General features: G+C 42.6%; 1 protein-coding gene across 1 annotated transcript in view; it reads right to left on the reverse strand.

Moving 5' to 3' along the window:
- Positions 1-15,799, reverse strand: part of LOC146591093 (SH3 and multiple ankyrin repeat domains protein 3-like) — a 184,340-nt gene extending 168,541 nt beyond the window's left edge. The window contains exons 1-2 of the mRNA XM_085313471.1: positions 15,601-15,799; positions 4,145-4,258 (exon numbers count right to left, since the gene is read on the reverse strand). Of these exons, the coding sequence (XP_085169597.1) occupies positions 4,145-4,258; positions 15,601-15,799 (313 nt within the window). The remainder of the gene's footprint in view (positions 1-4,144; positions 4,259-15,600) is intronic.
- Positions 15,800-16,809: the final 1,010 nt, after the last annotated feature.

Consider the following 16,809-nt stretch of genomic DNA (forward strand, 5'->3'; position numbering starts at 1 on the left):
TGATGCAGCTTGGGATCTGARGGAATCCACTACTAAGGAGCAGGCCTACCCAGTGGTCTCCTAACAGGTCCAGGGACAGCCAGTCTTTAATGGATAGTGTTTGCATGAAGACTCTTAAATCTGTGGATCTCAAAGAGATTAACATAAACAGTTGTGAGGAACATCTGATGAGCTTGATCCTGTGTTGACAGAAAGACAAGGYCTGTTTCAATCATGTGGAAGGCACAAAAGAATCAGTTCCCTGGATTCAATAGAAATGTCACACCACTTAAAGGAGACTACAGCGTATAATCTTACAGGAGGCRCTGCTAAGGAATCAATATGTATAATGAATACATTTACTAGCACCTAGATCTCCTCCTGGGATGTCAGAATGCCACAAGAAATGCCACCTTTATGGGAAGATGGACAAAGGCAGAGATCTCTGACTCAGTAGGGCTGGAAGAAATAAATTCAGATTCTACAGAAGAATAGTGTTTTTCATAGGGAAAGCTCTGTTCAGGCCAAAAGGAATTTCAGTTTCACAGACCTGATATAGCTAAGGAGACWTCCCCTCGCCACCCACTGGCAGTGAGGTGCTTAAATTTCTGCCTTGGGGCCTGGGACAGAGGTGGGGGACAGTACATTCTCCTCCTGAATCAACAAGCACTGCACTGTCTCTAGAACTGGGGTCTCAGAGAGAAGCAGTGACTTAGAGGCACCCTTAGAGAAGAAGTCAGCTCATTTAAGTAGGTCAATATGTAAGTACTCAAGCTCTTTGCATAGGCCTGTCCACATAGCATCCACAACATCAGACAGACTCTGGGTAAGATTTTGTTACAGTTCGTCTAGAGAACAAACTGAGGTCAAGACCTGGGATGGGCAATGTCCATATTGGTATTTAAACAAATCARGGACCATTTTCTGGTTCTGTAGACGTAAGTCATGATATGCCACTTGGCCTCACAGCTAAACTCATTTCCCCCTCAAAACCAGCTGCCAGGAGTGRCCCTAGACACATGGTCTCCTGCAGTCCATACCTGGGCAGTTTGGGAGAAGTCTAGTGACAGACCAGAAATGTGCTGGAAAGTAGAGTAAAAATGCTGTGCAGATGGTCATAAGCCATTACGCCTCACCAAGACATTGTCCCATTTTATTTATTGTATTGGGATGTATTAGWAACTGCTTGGAGTGCTCATCTTTGATCTCTGGACCAGATGACATTACAAGGACTCTTCCAACCTAAATTAACCGTACAAACATTCTACAAACATTACTTCATTTGAATGTGAACTGGCTATTATAGCCTTCTCAGCTAGTGATCAGGATTAATATTTGTATTTGGCTTTATTCTGCAAAAGCCCTCCTGAAGAYATAAGTTACAGGATAAGTATATACTATCCTCCCAGACTGGAAGCACTCTGCATGCAAGACAAGTAGTTCAGACACAGGCCAGCTCTACAGTCAAGAGCCTTGCATTTCTTATTAGGATCCATGACAAAACTGATCTATGAATGTAAAAGAGGTGATCTCTGTGACAGATTACCTTGCAGATCTTTCAATTTATTCTTATAATCTGTCAAAGTAAGAAGAGAACACTGGGAATGAAAGACAACATTTTGAGCAACTTGCATAACCAATCATCTTTAAAACATCATCTTCAAAATACTAACTCCGAAACCTGCTTTTTCTGAATTCCAGTGAAGATCACATTGATTTCCTGATYTGCTCTCAACCTTGTCACAGTCATCTTCAACCTGTTCCAACATGAGTCTAGCCAAGATAAYTGCCATACAACCCTACTACTCTCATGAATCTATAAACACAGTTGGAGATGATCAGCAAGTCTGATATGGCTGGCTTTGTTTCCCAGCAAAGTATAGTCCGGCTAAAAYCTTTCCATCAGTGTACAGCCCAATCAGCTACTAGGCTATACCTAAATTCATAAAATGCATGCTTCCCATTCTCTGGCCTTGAGGGCAAGTGGCAGAGCAACATCATGTCCATACAACTAAACTTTCATCTGTGCACAAACATCATGGACTCATCTAAACTAGCCACTGGAAACAATCTCCAGCTCAAAACCATGTCCAGGCTTTGTCTGGAAAAGTGAAATTTGGCACAAGTGATTCCAGAGAACAAGCTAACAATTCAACAGTATGGACAACTGGATGAAAGTGTTCAAGCCCACACTCCAGCTGTAGTGTCTAAGCACCATCTATTTTTCACTGAGGTTAACTACACATAGCTTCAACTTTTCCCAAACATGTTATCACTCTCCAAGAAGGACAACACAGAGCAAGTATGAACACCTAGATACAGGAAGGGTTGATTAGTTAGGGACACTAGTTAGTCTACTCTGTTCTTGATTTAGCATCACAAAAGGACAGAGCAAATGGCCACTGCACATTGAAAAGGCTCCAGAATACGGCTCCAAAGTCAGCATGAGAGGGAAGAAGCTGGAATCTTCTCAGTGCAAGTTCCAACTTGTCAGTCCTAACCACCTCTCAAAAAGGAGGAATATCTCATTCAAGTCTTCACTGACATCAACAGTTTCTTATCAGAGCAGCACAAGCACTTTTGCTTCATTTCTCCATGGCCCAGAGCACAGCCAGATAACCAAATTCGTAAAGCCAGGCTCAGTCAGGAGCCTTCTCTGACCAGGGCAGTGCAGAGACAGAGGTGACCAGTGGAAAAAAAAAAAAGCAGTGAATACAGAGAGACACTTTGAACAAACCATATGAATAAGCATTGGGAAGACAAGCTAGAAGTACAAGTGGGTGAGCTACAGCTGAACAAATTCAGAAAGAGAGGGAAGAAAAGCTCTGCTGAAAAAGCTCTGCTACATGCACGTTCCATAGTGCTACGGATGCGGCAGCACTCTTGCTACAGCTTCCACGCCACAACACCAGGTCCCAAATGCGCATAATAATTTATCCACTGTGACTGATATTAAAGTACCCTGGAGCATAACCTGTCACATAGCCATCACAGCACACACAGACCTAGGAGCTCACTTATGGAATCCAAACATCCTAGGTAAGGAGATGRACGCCTGATGGTATATACATTTACATCTGGAACTCCCAGGAAGGACTAGGATTAGAGCAAAGAAAAGGCTTTGTAAGTGCAGACAGGCTTCCAGAAACTAATTAAAACTTGCTGTAGAGTATAACTGAGAATTGCATTTTATTGATTTTGTTTCTTCTTCTACAACTTTGTTTCCAACTTTATAATCAAAGTCCAACTTTCACATACCAGAATACACYTGTGTGAATATAATCTAAAATGCAAATATTAGAATGCAAAGATGCTCATCTATGCAAAGTGTACTCCACTAAATCTGCCAGATCAGGGCCACTTCTTCCCTCTCCTAAACCATACATTTAAAAATAATACAACAAAAACAACAAAAAATACRTCCTCATTACTTGCTTTAGACCTGGACAAATCCAGAAATCCCAAAAGTGTGTTTCTCACCCAGTTCTTTCAGTCTGGGAGGAGAAATCTGCCCAGGCAGCCATCATTGACAAGGGGTAAGCTGTGGTGATACAACCCACAACTGCAGGYATCCCCATGAAGTCATGGTGACTTCTGAGAACACTGTACACTTGGCACTTGCCAGCAGTGGCTCCTCCTAACAGGGTTGTCTGAGGGCTGCTGTCCTTCAGGAAGAGCAAATACCTGTTATGGCTTTGCTGGCACTGGAGACTGAGAGGGTCAGGATTGTCAGSGCTGAGTCACAGTCATTTCTAATATTTTATGTTGAATTAGAACAAATACATGCAAATTACTCAGGATCCAGCCCCTATTCTCTTCTGAAGACTCCTATTATGTTTAAGATCAACAGTCACACTCTATTGCTCCATCTCCCATTGTCATCTGCTAAAGACCCAGGCCACTGCAACAATGTCTCAAGAGAGTCTAATGATCACTTTCTCATGATAATATCACACACTAAACATGATCAGGATGTCTACTGCTGGATATTAATGCACACAGTAAACACTTTGAGCAAACATCCAATGTACTCACAACTCAATGCAAAAAATGGGCAAATTCAGACTGCTATACATTTAAAATCAGTACTTCTGAATTTGTGTAGATGGATACAGTTGTTCAGTGTGTCTGCTGAGACACTTGGATCCAAGAAAAAAAAGCTTACCTTGTCGTGGATCGTACTGTCGCATCTGCACCTCCTCAACACATTCTGCCGGGAACCAGCCAGTCCTGCCTTTCACAGTTCCTTCCCAAAAGCCACCTTCGCCGATACTCAGCACTGTGGAAAGAAAGAAAGAGGTAGTTAAGAATGACGAGAGCTCCCAGAAAAAAAGGCAAGGCCAGAATGCCCATTACAAACTGTTAAGCCAGTGGAAACATGAAAGAGTGGAGCATAGAAATTCTGTCTGGGATCAGGAATGGTCTGAAGGAAGCAAGCACCTCAGGAAGTCTTTGAAAGACTCTTTCACCCATGTCACGGAGGGAGAAAGTACAGTGGCCTTCACTTGCTTTCAGTGGGCCTTCCAGTGGCCTTCATCGTGTTGAGAACACAGAACAGTGAACTGATAACATTTGGAAAGAACAGAAGGGAAGAATTTGGCCAAGGCCACAAAACAAGTCACTGTGAGAATGGCCCAYGTTCAAACAGAAAGAGCAAGCTGTTTCACTCTAAATGACATACCAAACATGAAGGTACATCAACGTCATAGCAAAGTTCTCCCAACTCATTAACCCTTGCTTTTACTTGCTCAGTTTGGAAAAACAGAGAGGAAGGTTTKAAAAGTGTTCTGGAAAATTAAATGAATTCAGAGTTGAGAAAATTTTAGCAGAGAATCACATCAGGAGTATCTTGATTAAACCAAGAAACTATCAGCTTGAACTCTTCGCCAACTGCTGACTGAAAAAGGATGCCTTTCAGGTAGCCAGGGTCCAAACTGCTGAAGAGCTGCAAACAAAAATCAGCACCTTTATTACACCTGAACATGAACACGGAGTCCAGCACAGATTAGCATCACATGAAATCTGCTATAAGAACCATCACCAGCCAATACATGTTTGGTGTCAGCTGTCATTTCCTGCTTCCCTTCAACTGGATCCCCCACACCTTATGCTAGTAAGGCTCTGTAAGAAAGATCTGAAACATTTGGAAACATTTAAAAATGCATCAGACAGGATCACTACACTGCTGATAACCACGGAGAGAAGGGCTATCATTCCCAGAGCATCCAAGTGACCAAAAGTGTATGCAACACAAGAAGTGAACAAAGCAAGCTGAGAATCATTACCAACTTTTCTGGATACCTCCTATTTACATATTGCATCCAGAGTACACAAATATTACCCTTATTCTATGGTGAAACTGGCTGATGCGCACATCTCACTTTAATTCAAACAGTTACAAGGACAATTATCTGTACCATCCTTTTCCAAGGAAATGGAGAAGGAGAGCAGCTACATGTTTTCAGGTTATCCCAGCTCTCAACACTTTCCTAACTTTGTAACACAGTGGTCTCTGGAACAGATTGTGAATTTATGTGTTATATGTAGTCTAGAAAATGCTATTAGTTCAAGAGAAACTGCTGCACGTCACCCAAAAGTGATAAGCTTTTGATACATCGTTTGGAAAACATTATAGTGTAACATTCAGAATTGCAATTCACTTGACATCCAGACAGAGGAAGAAAAACAGAACAGTCAGCATCCTGGGGTCCCTGCTGTCAGAGCGAAAGCCCCAATGCTATCAGAAGTATTCCTTTAGCATTATCTAGATAACAAGTTTTTAAAAACAAGCCTATCACATACAGAGATCCCTTTAATTAGGGGAGACACATGGGGTTTCTTGGGACTTGCCTAGAAATTTCAAGAATAGCTGTAAACCTCTCTGTTACAAATAGGAGACATAAACCCAGGGATAACCTCCCACTCAGGAAGACATACCTCACTGGCAAGGTTCCACTGAACTGAATTCTTAATCTCCTTAACAAATCCCTGAATAACAGCTGAAGTAAAAGGTTGATGTCAGGTCTATTTTAAATTCACATAATATCTTTTGCTTTTCCTTTATACCTGTGTTTCCAACTTTGTAATCATAACTTAACCTCACAGCTTTGCAAGAATAAAATTCATTTTCATTTGAAGCTTGCCCATGATCTGAAGTACACTCAAATGGATCTGACAGTTAAAAGGAGAGTAGCTTCTCCCAGAGGCAGCGACTGCAGGTTCACAAACAAGTCTTGGGATCCATCCCAGGTCAAATGCAGTGAACTTGGAGGCTGCTGTATATTCCATCCAATCATCTGGCAGGCCCCAATGAAAAGATGAGGAAACTCCTTTGGCAGGTCATCAGAAAGGCATTCTGGCAATAGGATGACAATGATGAGGCGATCACAGGGGAAATCCTTATCGTCTCACATTCCTACGACTGCATTGCAAACAGGCAGAATGAACAGAGATGATCAATAGAGTTATTCAGGCCTAACGGTAAGATGAAACCAAGCAAACAAGACCATTGGTAAAACACAATGCCCAATAACCAGATCTTTGGTCCTCAGTAGGAATAGCTCTTGAGATAAAGTCCATGACAATAATAAAATTTGTATTGCAAAGCTATGCAAGTATCTTATGACTGTGAGCCCTGTCAGAGCCACACAGACAGCAACTGTTGCTTGTCTTCTCTGGAACACAAGAGCTCTGCACAATGATTYGGTATTTTGAGTATCCTATTATTCTTTACTTTTTCACTTAACACCTAGGAACAGAAAAGAGCACAGAAAAATGCTCTGAAAGAGTCCTCACAGTCAAAAAGAAGTCTTTTCAGTTCATCTTAAGCATACTAAGCCCCTATGTTACTTCCACTTCTAGTCTATGTGAGACATTTTATTCTTGGCCTTGCAAGGGGGAGAGGCAGTTAGCACACTTGACTCAGCTCTCCTACATGTCCTTGCTTCACAGCAGCACTGGGTGGCAGGGCTGAGGCAGGAGCACTGTGCTAAATGATGGCATTGCTGCCTGTCACCTCTGTAGCACCCTGCCGACCTCCTCCCTCCCTGTGGTCTCTCCCTGCACCTCCTTATCTTCTGCATTTAGGCTTCATGTGACTTAGCTGCACTGTTTTCTGCCTTTGCTGTTAACCTCTACACGAATCACAGCGTGACTATCTCTCTCTCTTTGTACAATGGTGCCTCGCTTGTCAAAGACCTCTAAGAAAAAGATTTTCTCTTTTCCTTTCCTGTCCTAATCCAAAACAGCAGCCCAGACAGCTCAGGAGCCATACSTGTGTTCATACTCTTAGTACGTCCATTGGGGCCATCAACCCCAGGAACTCACTACGGCTATTCCTGGATATTCATCTTCCTCCCTGAGGAGCTGGTTGGACAGAAGACAACTAGTCCTTCTAGGTACAGAAACAGGTGCGGATGATAGCAATCCAACATGGGGCTTAGCTCCCTGTTGGTAGAGTGAAGACATTTTCAGCTCGGGAAAGAGTGTGCAATTATGCACAGAGCAGTACACATTATGGGTGTGGTTTTTTTTTCCTCTCTCTCTCAGGTAACAAATAAACAACATTCTGAAAATTCACACCTGAATTACTGTGGTATTTGGCATCCTGCCTGRAGAAGGCACAGACCCATCCACACTCTACTAAAGTGCTGCTACCTTTGTAACTCAGCTCCTTTCTAACACTTCACAAACATCACTATCAGAATTACTTCTGCACCTATACCACTGTGCATGTGTCATTCACAAATAAATGCAAGTACCAAAGTTAGTCATAAATTAACACCAATCCACAGAAAATAAACTGCAGAGTCTCCCATAGTAGGCATTAGTCTTGTAGAAAGCAAGGGAAAAAAAGCATGATTTACAAGCCAAAAAGGAGATTCACTTAAGTCTGTTCTCTAGAGCCTTTCCGAAGATGCAAGTGCTCCTGCTCTCTAAAGGTTATGATGTTGTCACAGTTTGGAAGAGACCCAAATCCCAGACCTGATTTCCCATTGCTCTTGTCCATGCTATAAAAGCTCTTCTAACACTTGTCAATGGAAAATTTCCCCTGGCTAGTACTTTGTATTTCCAGCTTCCACAACAGGSTTTGGTGGAGGAGAGCTCCTCCAGTTATTCAGAGCCTCCTGTTCTTGTTATGCTTGGCACTGTAATCACAAAACAGTACTCCTGCTTTAAAATTTGCTGCTACTTTAGAACTGGAAGAATGGAGATTTTAGCCTGTCTGGCATCAYGCTGAACACAGATTTTAATGTAACAGCAAACTGAGTCTATTTAATCAGATGCAAGTCTTGAATCAGATTTAATACCTGGAGACAAAAAGAAAAGAAATTAATGTGTCTTCAATCTATTTTTTCTGTTTTGACTTGAAGATGGTTCCTCTGTTCTATTCGGCTAGCACACTTGAGCTGAGCTAACTCAAGACAGATCCAGGTACTGTCCAGTGCTAAAATTCAGTTCTTTAGCAAAGTCATTTATCTACACTCTGATGCATCAAAAACAGATACTGAAAGAGGATAGTTTCATCCCTTCACATAATTCCTCTCCCATCTACACGTGTATGTTTGCATGAAGGGCTTCTTAACACTTGCTATGCCAACTAGTAGACTTCACTCTGCTCAACTGAGTTGGACTCTGACCACAGAGACTGATGGAAGCAAGCTCCRGGCCAGGGTGTGTGTGGGGAGGTCCACTGTGAACTTACTACCAAAAAACACTTTGAAGTGATGAAAATTCACAACAGCACTGGACCGCAACTTTGCCAGTGAGGCAGCATCTAAAATGACTGAGCACCCAGTYCGAGTTTTCCTAGAGTCTAAGCATYTAATACGTACATTTTAAAACTTTTCAACCATAGTGAATGGCTTCAGAACCTGAGCAAATATCCAAAAATTGTTTCTAATCTTCAAATAAAACATAGGAAAGGATGACCTTCAAGTTAACAGATCTGCAATTTGATGGAACACAACTACAACTTGAAATTGCAGCTTTGAAAGTCGTTCATCTTACTGTGTTCATTCTGAAATCTAGAAACCATAGCACAAAAACAATTAACTATGTCAGCAACTACAGTATCAATATTTTTAACAGAAATTGCTAGATAATGTGCTTATTGCTTTATCCCCAAAGTGTCCCATGCTTCCACAGGAACCAGCCTGTTCAGGTGCTCTCCATGGTGCAGTTAAAAACTACAATTACTCAAGCCAACAACATAGTTTAACTTCTTGAGAACACGAAGTACAAAACAAATCACATCCTAAGACTCAACTACAGGCAGGTGAAAAGACGGCATGTTTATACAAAGCTTTTTCCTCATCTTTAATCACATAAATCTCATGTTTTAAAGGCACCTGAGGTCATGACAAGATTCCTCAGCAGCCCCAAATCCCATTCTGTTCAACAGGAAGCATAGGTCCTTGAACTGCCCCAGAACTGTGATCAACATGGAAATTTACATCAGCTACTCCTGCATGTGAAACCTTGCTCATTTTGGCCACAGTTTTCAAGGGCTAGTGAATTGAAGTTCACATTACTAAGCATGGACAGGCCATGGTACATGCAGATGTCCGTCTTTGCAGTGACATCTGTACATGGTAGTAAGTGCCTCACACTGCCTGTCATGTTTTTGCTGTTCGTTCACTTCAGGCTCCACCTCTGCTCAGGTTATGTTGTTTCCCCATCAYAGCTATGATGGTCTGCTCTTAAGGACTGCTTAACGTTGCACTGCTGCTCCAACCAGCCTCCTCGGTCCTTATCCAAAAACCATTACTGGGTCCCTATACAACTGCATATCCAGCTCATTCTTCATCATTCTTTCATGCAAAACACTCCCACACACAGGCCTCCCGCCCACAGTCTTGGCCTGCAATGGAAGTTGCCTTCTTTTCCCTTCATAAGCATGCATTAAAGATGATCTCTRTACAGGTCCTCAGCAAGCCTTCACTCAGTTCATTCAAATTTTCTTGCCATATAAGCATGCAACTTCCTTAGGAATGAGGTGGAGACAGAGTACTAGCTTTAGTCTGGCAGGGCAGATACATGCCAAGGAAACTACAACAGGTCATGTCTGGCACACCGAAAGGAGCATAGTCAGAAAAGCAGCCTGGATTCAGTTGGATGTCAGCGGGGGCCTGACTGGAAATGTGGATGCCACCTCTCYGCAGTCTTTCCTGAGAAGTCACCCCTCCAAAAGCCTACCGCATTTTCTTCTACAGAATCATGTCCTTCTCCTTTGCTGACACACAAAGAAGTCTGCGAGCTCCCTACGAGTAAAGTCACAGGCCCAACTCAGCTGTGACCACCATCACCTCCTGCAGGAGCMCTGGACAACTGCACCACATCAAAACACTCAAGGAAAAGCTGGCAATGTCAAGTAAAGAGAAACAATGGCTTATAAATCACTAATTCAAGCTGGGCAACTCACACATACAACTATCAGCTCCAAAGGTCACTAGTAATTTGAGTATCTCTAAATCTAGCATGCAGTCATGTTGGGATGCACACACTGAATAGTTAAACATGCTCTGAGGAAATTAACAAATAGAAAATACATATTGCAAAAAAGAAAAATTCTTACAGACAGGAAGTCCTGCCTAATCACCTTTGGATCCCAGCTCCTAGACAGTTAAGTCCCAATGCAATTTGCCAGTGTTTTGCTGTTTGTCACATGGTCTGCTCAAAGAAAGCTCAAGTGACTGTCACATTCTCCAGCTGAGTTTGTCTACCAACATGCTTTAGCCTGCTGCTAAGGGACCCCAGAGAAAAAGCCAGCAGCTGCTGCTAAAGTCATCGTGGCTTTCTTTCAACCATCTTCAAGGGTTCTCTTGGTGTTTCTCTCTCCACCATCACACCAAATGCAGACATTCCTGCTGTCCTCTTTGAGRTCCTCTAGGGTACCTTCCATAGGGGTTCTACCGTGAATCTGACCCTATTTTTCTTCACTACATTCTAAATTCTTACTCATCTCAAATATACCTTTCAAACAGCTGCATGCTTCCTTCTATACATTGCATGTACAAGCATGTTTTCCTAGGAGAACCTTCCATATTATCCTTTAGATCTTCTGGAAATCTCCCTACTCAAATGATGCTTATGGACCCCAGCCAGCTGCAAATGACAAGGCAGTTGTCCTTACCAAGGACTACTCCTTTTGCTTTGTACTCCTCCCATTCTTTTCAGTTCTGTTTAACCCTTAAAGTCTATAGCACAGAACCAGTCCTGCAGGGTCAGCTTTGTAAGACCACCTACTTGAATGCCATATTTGCATTGCCAGCTGCTTTATTGTTTGACTCTACAACATGCACGACTTGTAGTTCCAGGTACTGGTCTTGCCTCTTCTCGCCACTGCACACCACAGAGGGGTCTCCAGTTTGACAGGACTCTAACTGCTACCAGAATGTCACTTTTACAAGAGTTAGCAACATCAGAAGTGGCTAGGACTGTGAAATTCTTTAGGTTTTTTTTCCCTGTTATCTCTATTCCTTTCTTGAATTCTATTTTCCATCATTTCAGATGGTTCCAAGACAAAAGGGAGGGGGAAGCAAGCCAGCAACCCACAAACTGTGGCCATAGGTGTTCCCTTTCCTGATCCCCCTACAGACCGATCTGTGACTGCTCCTCTCCAGAGTAATCTCCAAAGTTGCCTTCTTAAAGAGTCTTTAAGATATGGATTTGTCTTGCTTTGATTTGTTACTGTTTCTTCTTTATTAGAAAGGTCACTTCTAGCATCCAAATTGCTCATTTATTCACAAGGCTGAGCTCGGGCCAAATCTCACCTCAATTCACTGCTCAAGTAGAATCCTTTATTTTGTTCCACCTCCCAAGACGATGCTTTTCTTACATTTCCATCTCCTGCTATATTAGTGCAGAGATCTCACTGGAATGTGCTAGGGACGTAGCAGCTACTAGTTCAGTTCCTATACTGTTTCCTTATGAGACACGTTCCTTACCCCACTCAAAGAAACATGGGATCCCCTTCAGCATCAGAGATTTTCCCATTTTTTATAATAAGGATGCACTGCTATATTCCTTCTCCTAAATTCTCCTTGGTGTGTCCTGAGGACGGCACCATGCCTGGCAGCACTGCCCACAAAGTGCTCCAACTCCAGGTCTTGCTTGAGAAGCAGCACAACCCAGCCACGCTACTTCTCTACGGACTCAGCTTGAACRTGGACTGCCTACAGACTCCTCTGGCCTCTGTGGAAAGTAGCAGCAGGGATCTTTCAAGAAATGTTTTAGCTGTCATTCTTGTCTAAAACCATTAYTGAGAGGAGAGATGAAAGCATGAAGACTAGGATCCACCTACACTGCAGAGAACATGTCCTGGCAAAGTCTCCCCCAAGGAATACCTGTAGAGTCACCCATGAGTCATATCTGAAGGACTCCTCTTGGCAAGCAGTGCAGAGTGGCAGCTGTTTGAGACTCAAAGCCACCCTCAGGGCCTCTCTACACTTACAACACTGGTGCCATAGCAATTTCTCCAGCACACTCTATCTGTTATCTCTATTCCTAAATGGAACATAAGATGGGTGGGTAGCAAAGTTTCTATCCAGTTCAGAGCACCTGCCAGCTCTCATGCTGGGAGGTCCTATTTGCATTTTTCCTACTTGCCACTTCCACAGCTAATGGCACTGAAACAGTTCATAATACACTGCATCCATCATCTAGTCCAGCACAAAAATCTATCAAACACCAATTTCACTGCTAATCCCAACTCAACACTGTCCTCACACACAAAGTCCCTGAAGGGAGAAGAAGCTGAAAGGACACCTGCTACAACAGTGCAGTTATTGCAGTATGCAAATATGACTTTCAGCTCAGGTTCTGCTGTGCTATGGACAAGTTAATGCATGAACAGTCACAGAGCAACTGAGGCCAAGGAAACAGCTCTACAAGCTCTGCTTCCTAATCTGCAATATCTTTCATTTCATTCTTGATAGACTTCCTCATGTCAATGACTCCAACTCATAGCTCTGCTAATCTACCCTTTGGACTCCCATATTCAGCTCTGCTGATGTCCCTCATTCTTAACTCACTATCAGGGCTTCCCACATCCTGCTTTAAGGATGTCTTCAAATCCTGATTCCTCATCAGTTCTGAGAGAGGTCTTGCTCTTTCAAGCATTCAACTGCAAAGTGGCACAGGCTGCATTTGAGGACAGTCCTCTATCTCTAATGCTCTGACAACAGTCTTCTCATTACAAGTTTCCCTAGGCCTTTCCAGTACAGCCTAGACTTGCCATTTCCTTTGTTGATCCTGGAATTGCAAGATACAGGACCCTGGTGAATTCCCTTTGATACTCATGCCTTTACAGCTTCCTGTCAGCTTCTCATAGACATCACAGCTGGGATATTACCCATTGCATTATTTATTTGTGGGGTTTTTTTTTTGTGTGTGTGTCTTTCACAGCTGTCATGGCCAAATTCTTAGGTAACAGGTTAATCTAGCCTCAGACCTGGGGGAGGGGGACGAYATGCAGCAGAGGGAAGACATCAATATTCACATCTCATGTTCTGAGTTACAAACAAAGGAGAAAAGTATTCTGTTTGTTTTATCTATTAAATGACTATCTAGAAGCCATCTGGGGGACAGATATAGAATCTGAGTCCAGAGACTTTCAAAAATTGCAGTAAGGCATACTTCAAAAACCCAGAGGCATCATACTGGGCCTTTGCAACAGTCAACACAGAGACATGGGCTGAGACCCAGAGAGGAAAGACATTTTGCTCCAATAAGACATGACTTTCAAAGGCCTTCCCTGACCACCGTGATGCAAATGTTATTCAAAAATAAAGGCTCATTCCTGAAGCCATTCTGCCAGACGAGGTGTACTCAATGGTGAGACACAAAAGGTCAAGTTGTTTCAAATCAAATACCTGACTTCAAGTGGCAGGCCTGCAATGCTAGTTAATTCATGAAGATAAGAACTGGGGACCCTAGTGATATCAGCACTACTGCTATCCTTGTGCTACAGGGCTTCCTACAGCCTCTGACCTGCAGACGTATTTGCAGTTCCAGATTAACTACTTTATGCAGCCGTCCTGTGCGCTCACGTTGGACAAAGCCATAAGTTTGATTGCATTGCTAATACTTTGCTCCAGTCTAGGCCCTATGCAACTCTAGCACAGCTGGTCCCTGAAAGACAAATTACAAGCTAAAACAAACTCCAGAAGGCACCAGAAAGAAGAAAAAGTGGACAGGTACCCTGATCTCTCTCCAAGGCTAGATGCACATCATACTACTGAAACGCCACCATTACATTACATCCTTATAATCCAAAATAAAGTCTAGATGAAATCAGTTCTTCTGTGGTACACAGGTCTCTAGACAGTTCTAGTCCAAAATAATTTCTCAGTGAGAAGGCAAACACTGCCTCAAGTTACACAAGTGCTCTGTGCCCATGACAATTTCCCAACTTAGATGTTATACAAAGCACCCAGATCTCCCCAAATGAAGGACTAAAGGACTAACAGGGAGACTGCATGGCCTGCCTCTCTCCCACACTCTTCTTCCTTATATTTCTACACTCCTGAGCTCCTGCTGTATTAGGGACCCAGAAATATGGAAGCTGCCAGAACTATGTCGATGGCACAGTTTTGCTCAATGTCAGCTGTAAATTACTGATGCTAAGCTTTGAAAAATCATCAGTAACTGACCCATTTTTGGTTCAGTCCCTCATCTGAATATGATGTATTATCCTCTGACCTTCAGTTAGTTCCAGAGCTTTCCAAGCTCTGAGTTTTTCTGCTATTATTGTTTTCCCACACTAGTAAAGTTTTCTCTTTGCCATTTAATTTCCCTATGACTATACTGAGGTACAGTCAAAACTGGAAGCAAGCCAAGCAACTTACTCAGGAAGTTTCATGTTGCTTTAGATCCTTTGCCCTGAGCCCAGTTAACTCTCAGTTCAACTTGAACACTCAAGCACATTGCTCAAGGGTATATACAGTCAGATGAGCCTAAATACACTCACGTGCATAGACTATATATACTTAAGTGCACAATTCCTTGTGCTCTTGATACCCAAAGCCCAGGCTCTGTGTTTGTGAACTGCTGTTAGCCATATGCTCTTTCAGAGGAAGCCCACAGACTGCACCAGGTATGCAGGTCTCAGGAGCAACAGCCCTGAGAAGTTGCAATCTCTAGTGCCTGCACACCTAGGCTTCCTAAATCCCAGGACCTGGGAACTCTCAAAACTTATCTGAAAGAGCAAGTTCACAGATCACTGATGGGTAAAGCTGTAAAAGGCAAGATGTTTTTAGAATCAGTGAGTCCTCATCATATGTCACAGTAGCCCAAGTTTCTATTCTGCACAACTGCTTTATTTGTTATAAAATTTAAAATGTAGTTGTGAAAGCTCATTTTAAAATGCCCCATCCATCAAACTGATACGCTGCCTGCATACAATCCCTCTGGCAGGTGTTGCAGGTCCTTTCATCACAGTATTGGAAACAAAGGAGAGACAATTTCAGTTAAAAAGATTAGGGAAAGTAGGAAAGCTTCACACAGGGATAACCTAGACAGAGAGGAAGAACAGTGTGTCACCTGCCTCATAACCCTCCACTGAAAAGTCCCAGGAAGGCTCTTCATTCTGATTACACTGAGCAGGCCTCCATTAGATACCACTCGCTCCTGTACTGGTGACAATGGCTGAGGAGCCAGAGTCCTCAGACAACATAAAAATAGAGTTCCACTGTTCATGCATGGATATAGATGTCTTCCACTTCAGCGATGCATCCACCACCCCACCGAATGCATCTGTGTTCATGCAGACCTCAAAACCCAACAACAKCTTTGCATGGACTATGAGCCATTCCCACATGGCCCATGAACAGAAGTATATCCAACTGCAATTTGGGCTCATCAAAWTCAAAATTACAATCAAAATCACAATTTTAGTTCATCAAGGAAGGCATTGTGCATCTCTCCAATAGGAAGTTCTAAAGATACTCTGAGAATGAACCTTGCTCAGTCTTCTGTACGTGCACTCTTTAACAAAGGCATCCACATGTCTCCCTGCAGTCTAGCAAGCAGAACTTCTCCATAGCAAGTCTGCAGTAGAAGAGTTATATGCCTTAGAGGTTGTGTACCACAGGGGCAAGAGCTTTCACAAAGATTTCTACCTCAGTATAACATGCTTTTTAAGCATGACTCATCCTCAGCATCTCTTCAAGTTAATCCCACACTAAGCATTCGGTCTGTTTACTACATCAACAACTTAGCTTAAACATAGAGACACCATGTACCTGGTTAGCTGTTGGGTTATGACATGACATAAATGCACATGAGGCTTCCCACATCAGTCTCCAGTCATTCTGGTCCAAATTTCACATGACTGCCCCTCCATAAGGGCCACTTGACCCCTTTCAAGCACAACTATTTCCTAGCTATATTACTTCATGACAATAAAAAAATCTCAGAGCAAAATAAGTGGATTTTCCTCACTCAAAAAGATTACACATTTTCTTTAAAATATTAGAAAAAAATTACTATGGAAAGAATTCCAACACGGAAAGTGTTATCCCAAGAGAAAGACAGACATTCTGCCACCAAAATGGTAGTCTCCAACACTGGCAACTAATAAAAAGATTAGGGTAATAAAAAGAAAGCTTATGGAATCTAGTCACTTGCTCATCTCAGCTCAGTTAGCAGACACTCTCTGCAATCAGAGACTGATTAATCTTGTTGGTTGGTGGAGATCTTGACTCAAAACCCATCCATGAAAATGATCAGAGTGTAAGGAAAGCTTCAGAATCTACTCTGAAAACTTACTCTTGCAGCAGAATAATGTTTCTGCCCAAATAAAGAAGAAAGCTGGAAAATACCACAGCA

Source organism: Rhea americana, unplaced genomic scaffold (genome assembly GCF_003343005.1).
Source record: "Rhea americana isolate MKP2758 unplaced genomic scaffold, rheAme1 scaffold_388, whole genome shotgun sequence".
NCBI classification, from domain to species: domain Eukaryota; kingdom Metazoa; phylum Chordata; class Aves; order Rheiformes; family Rheidae; genus Rhea; species Rhea americana.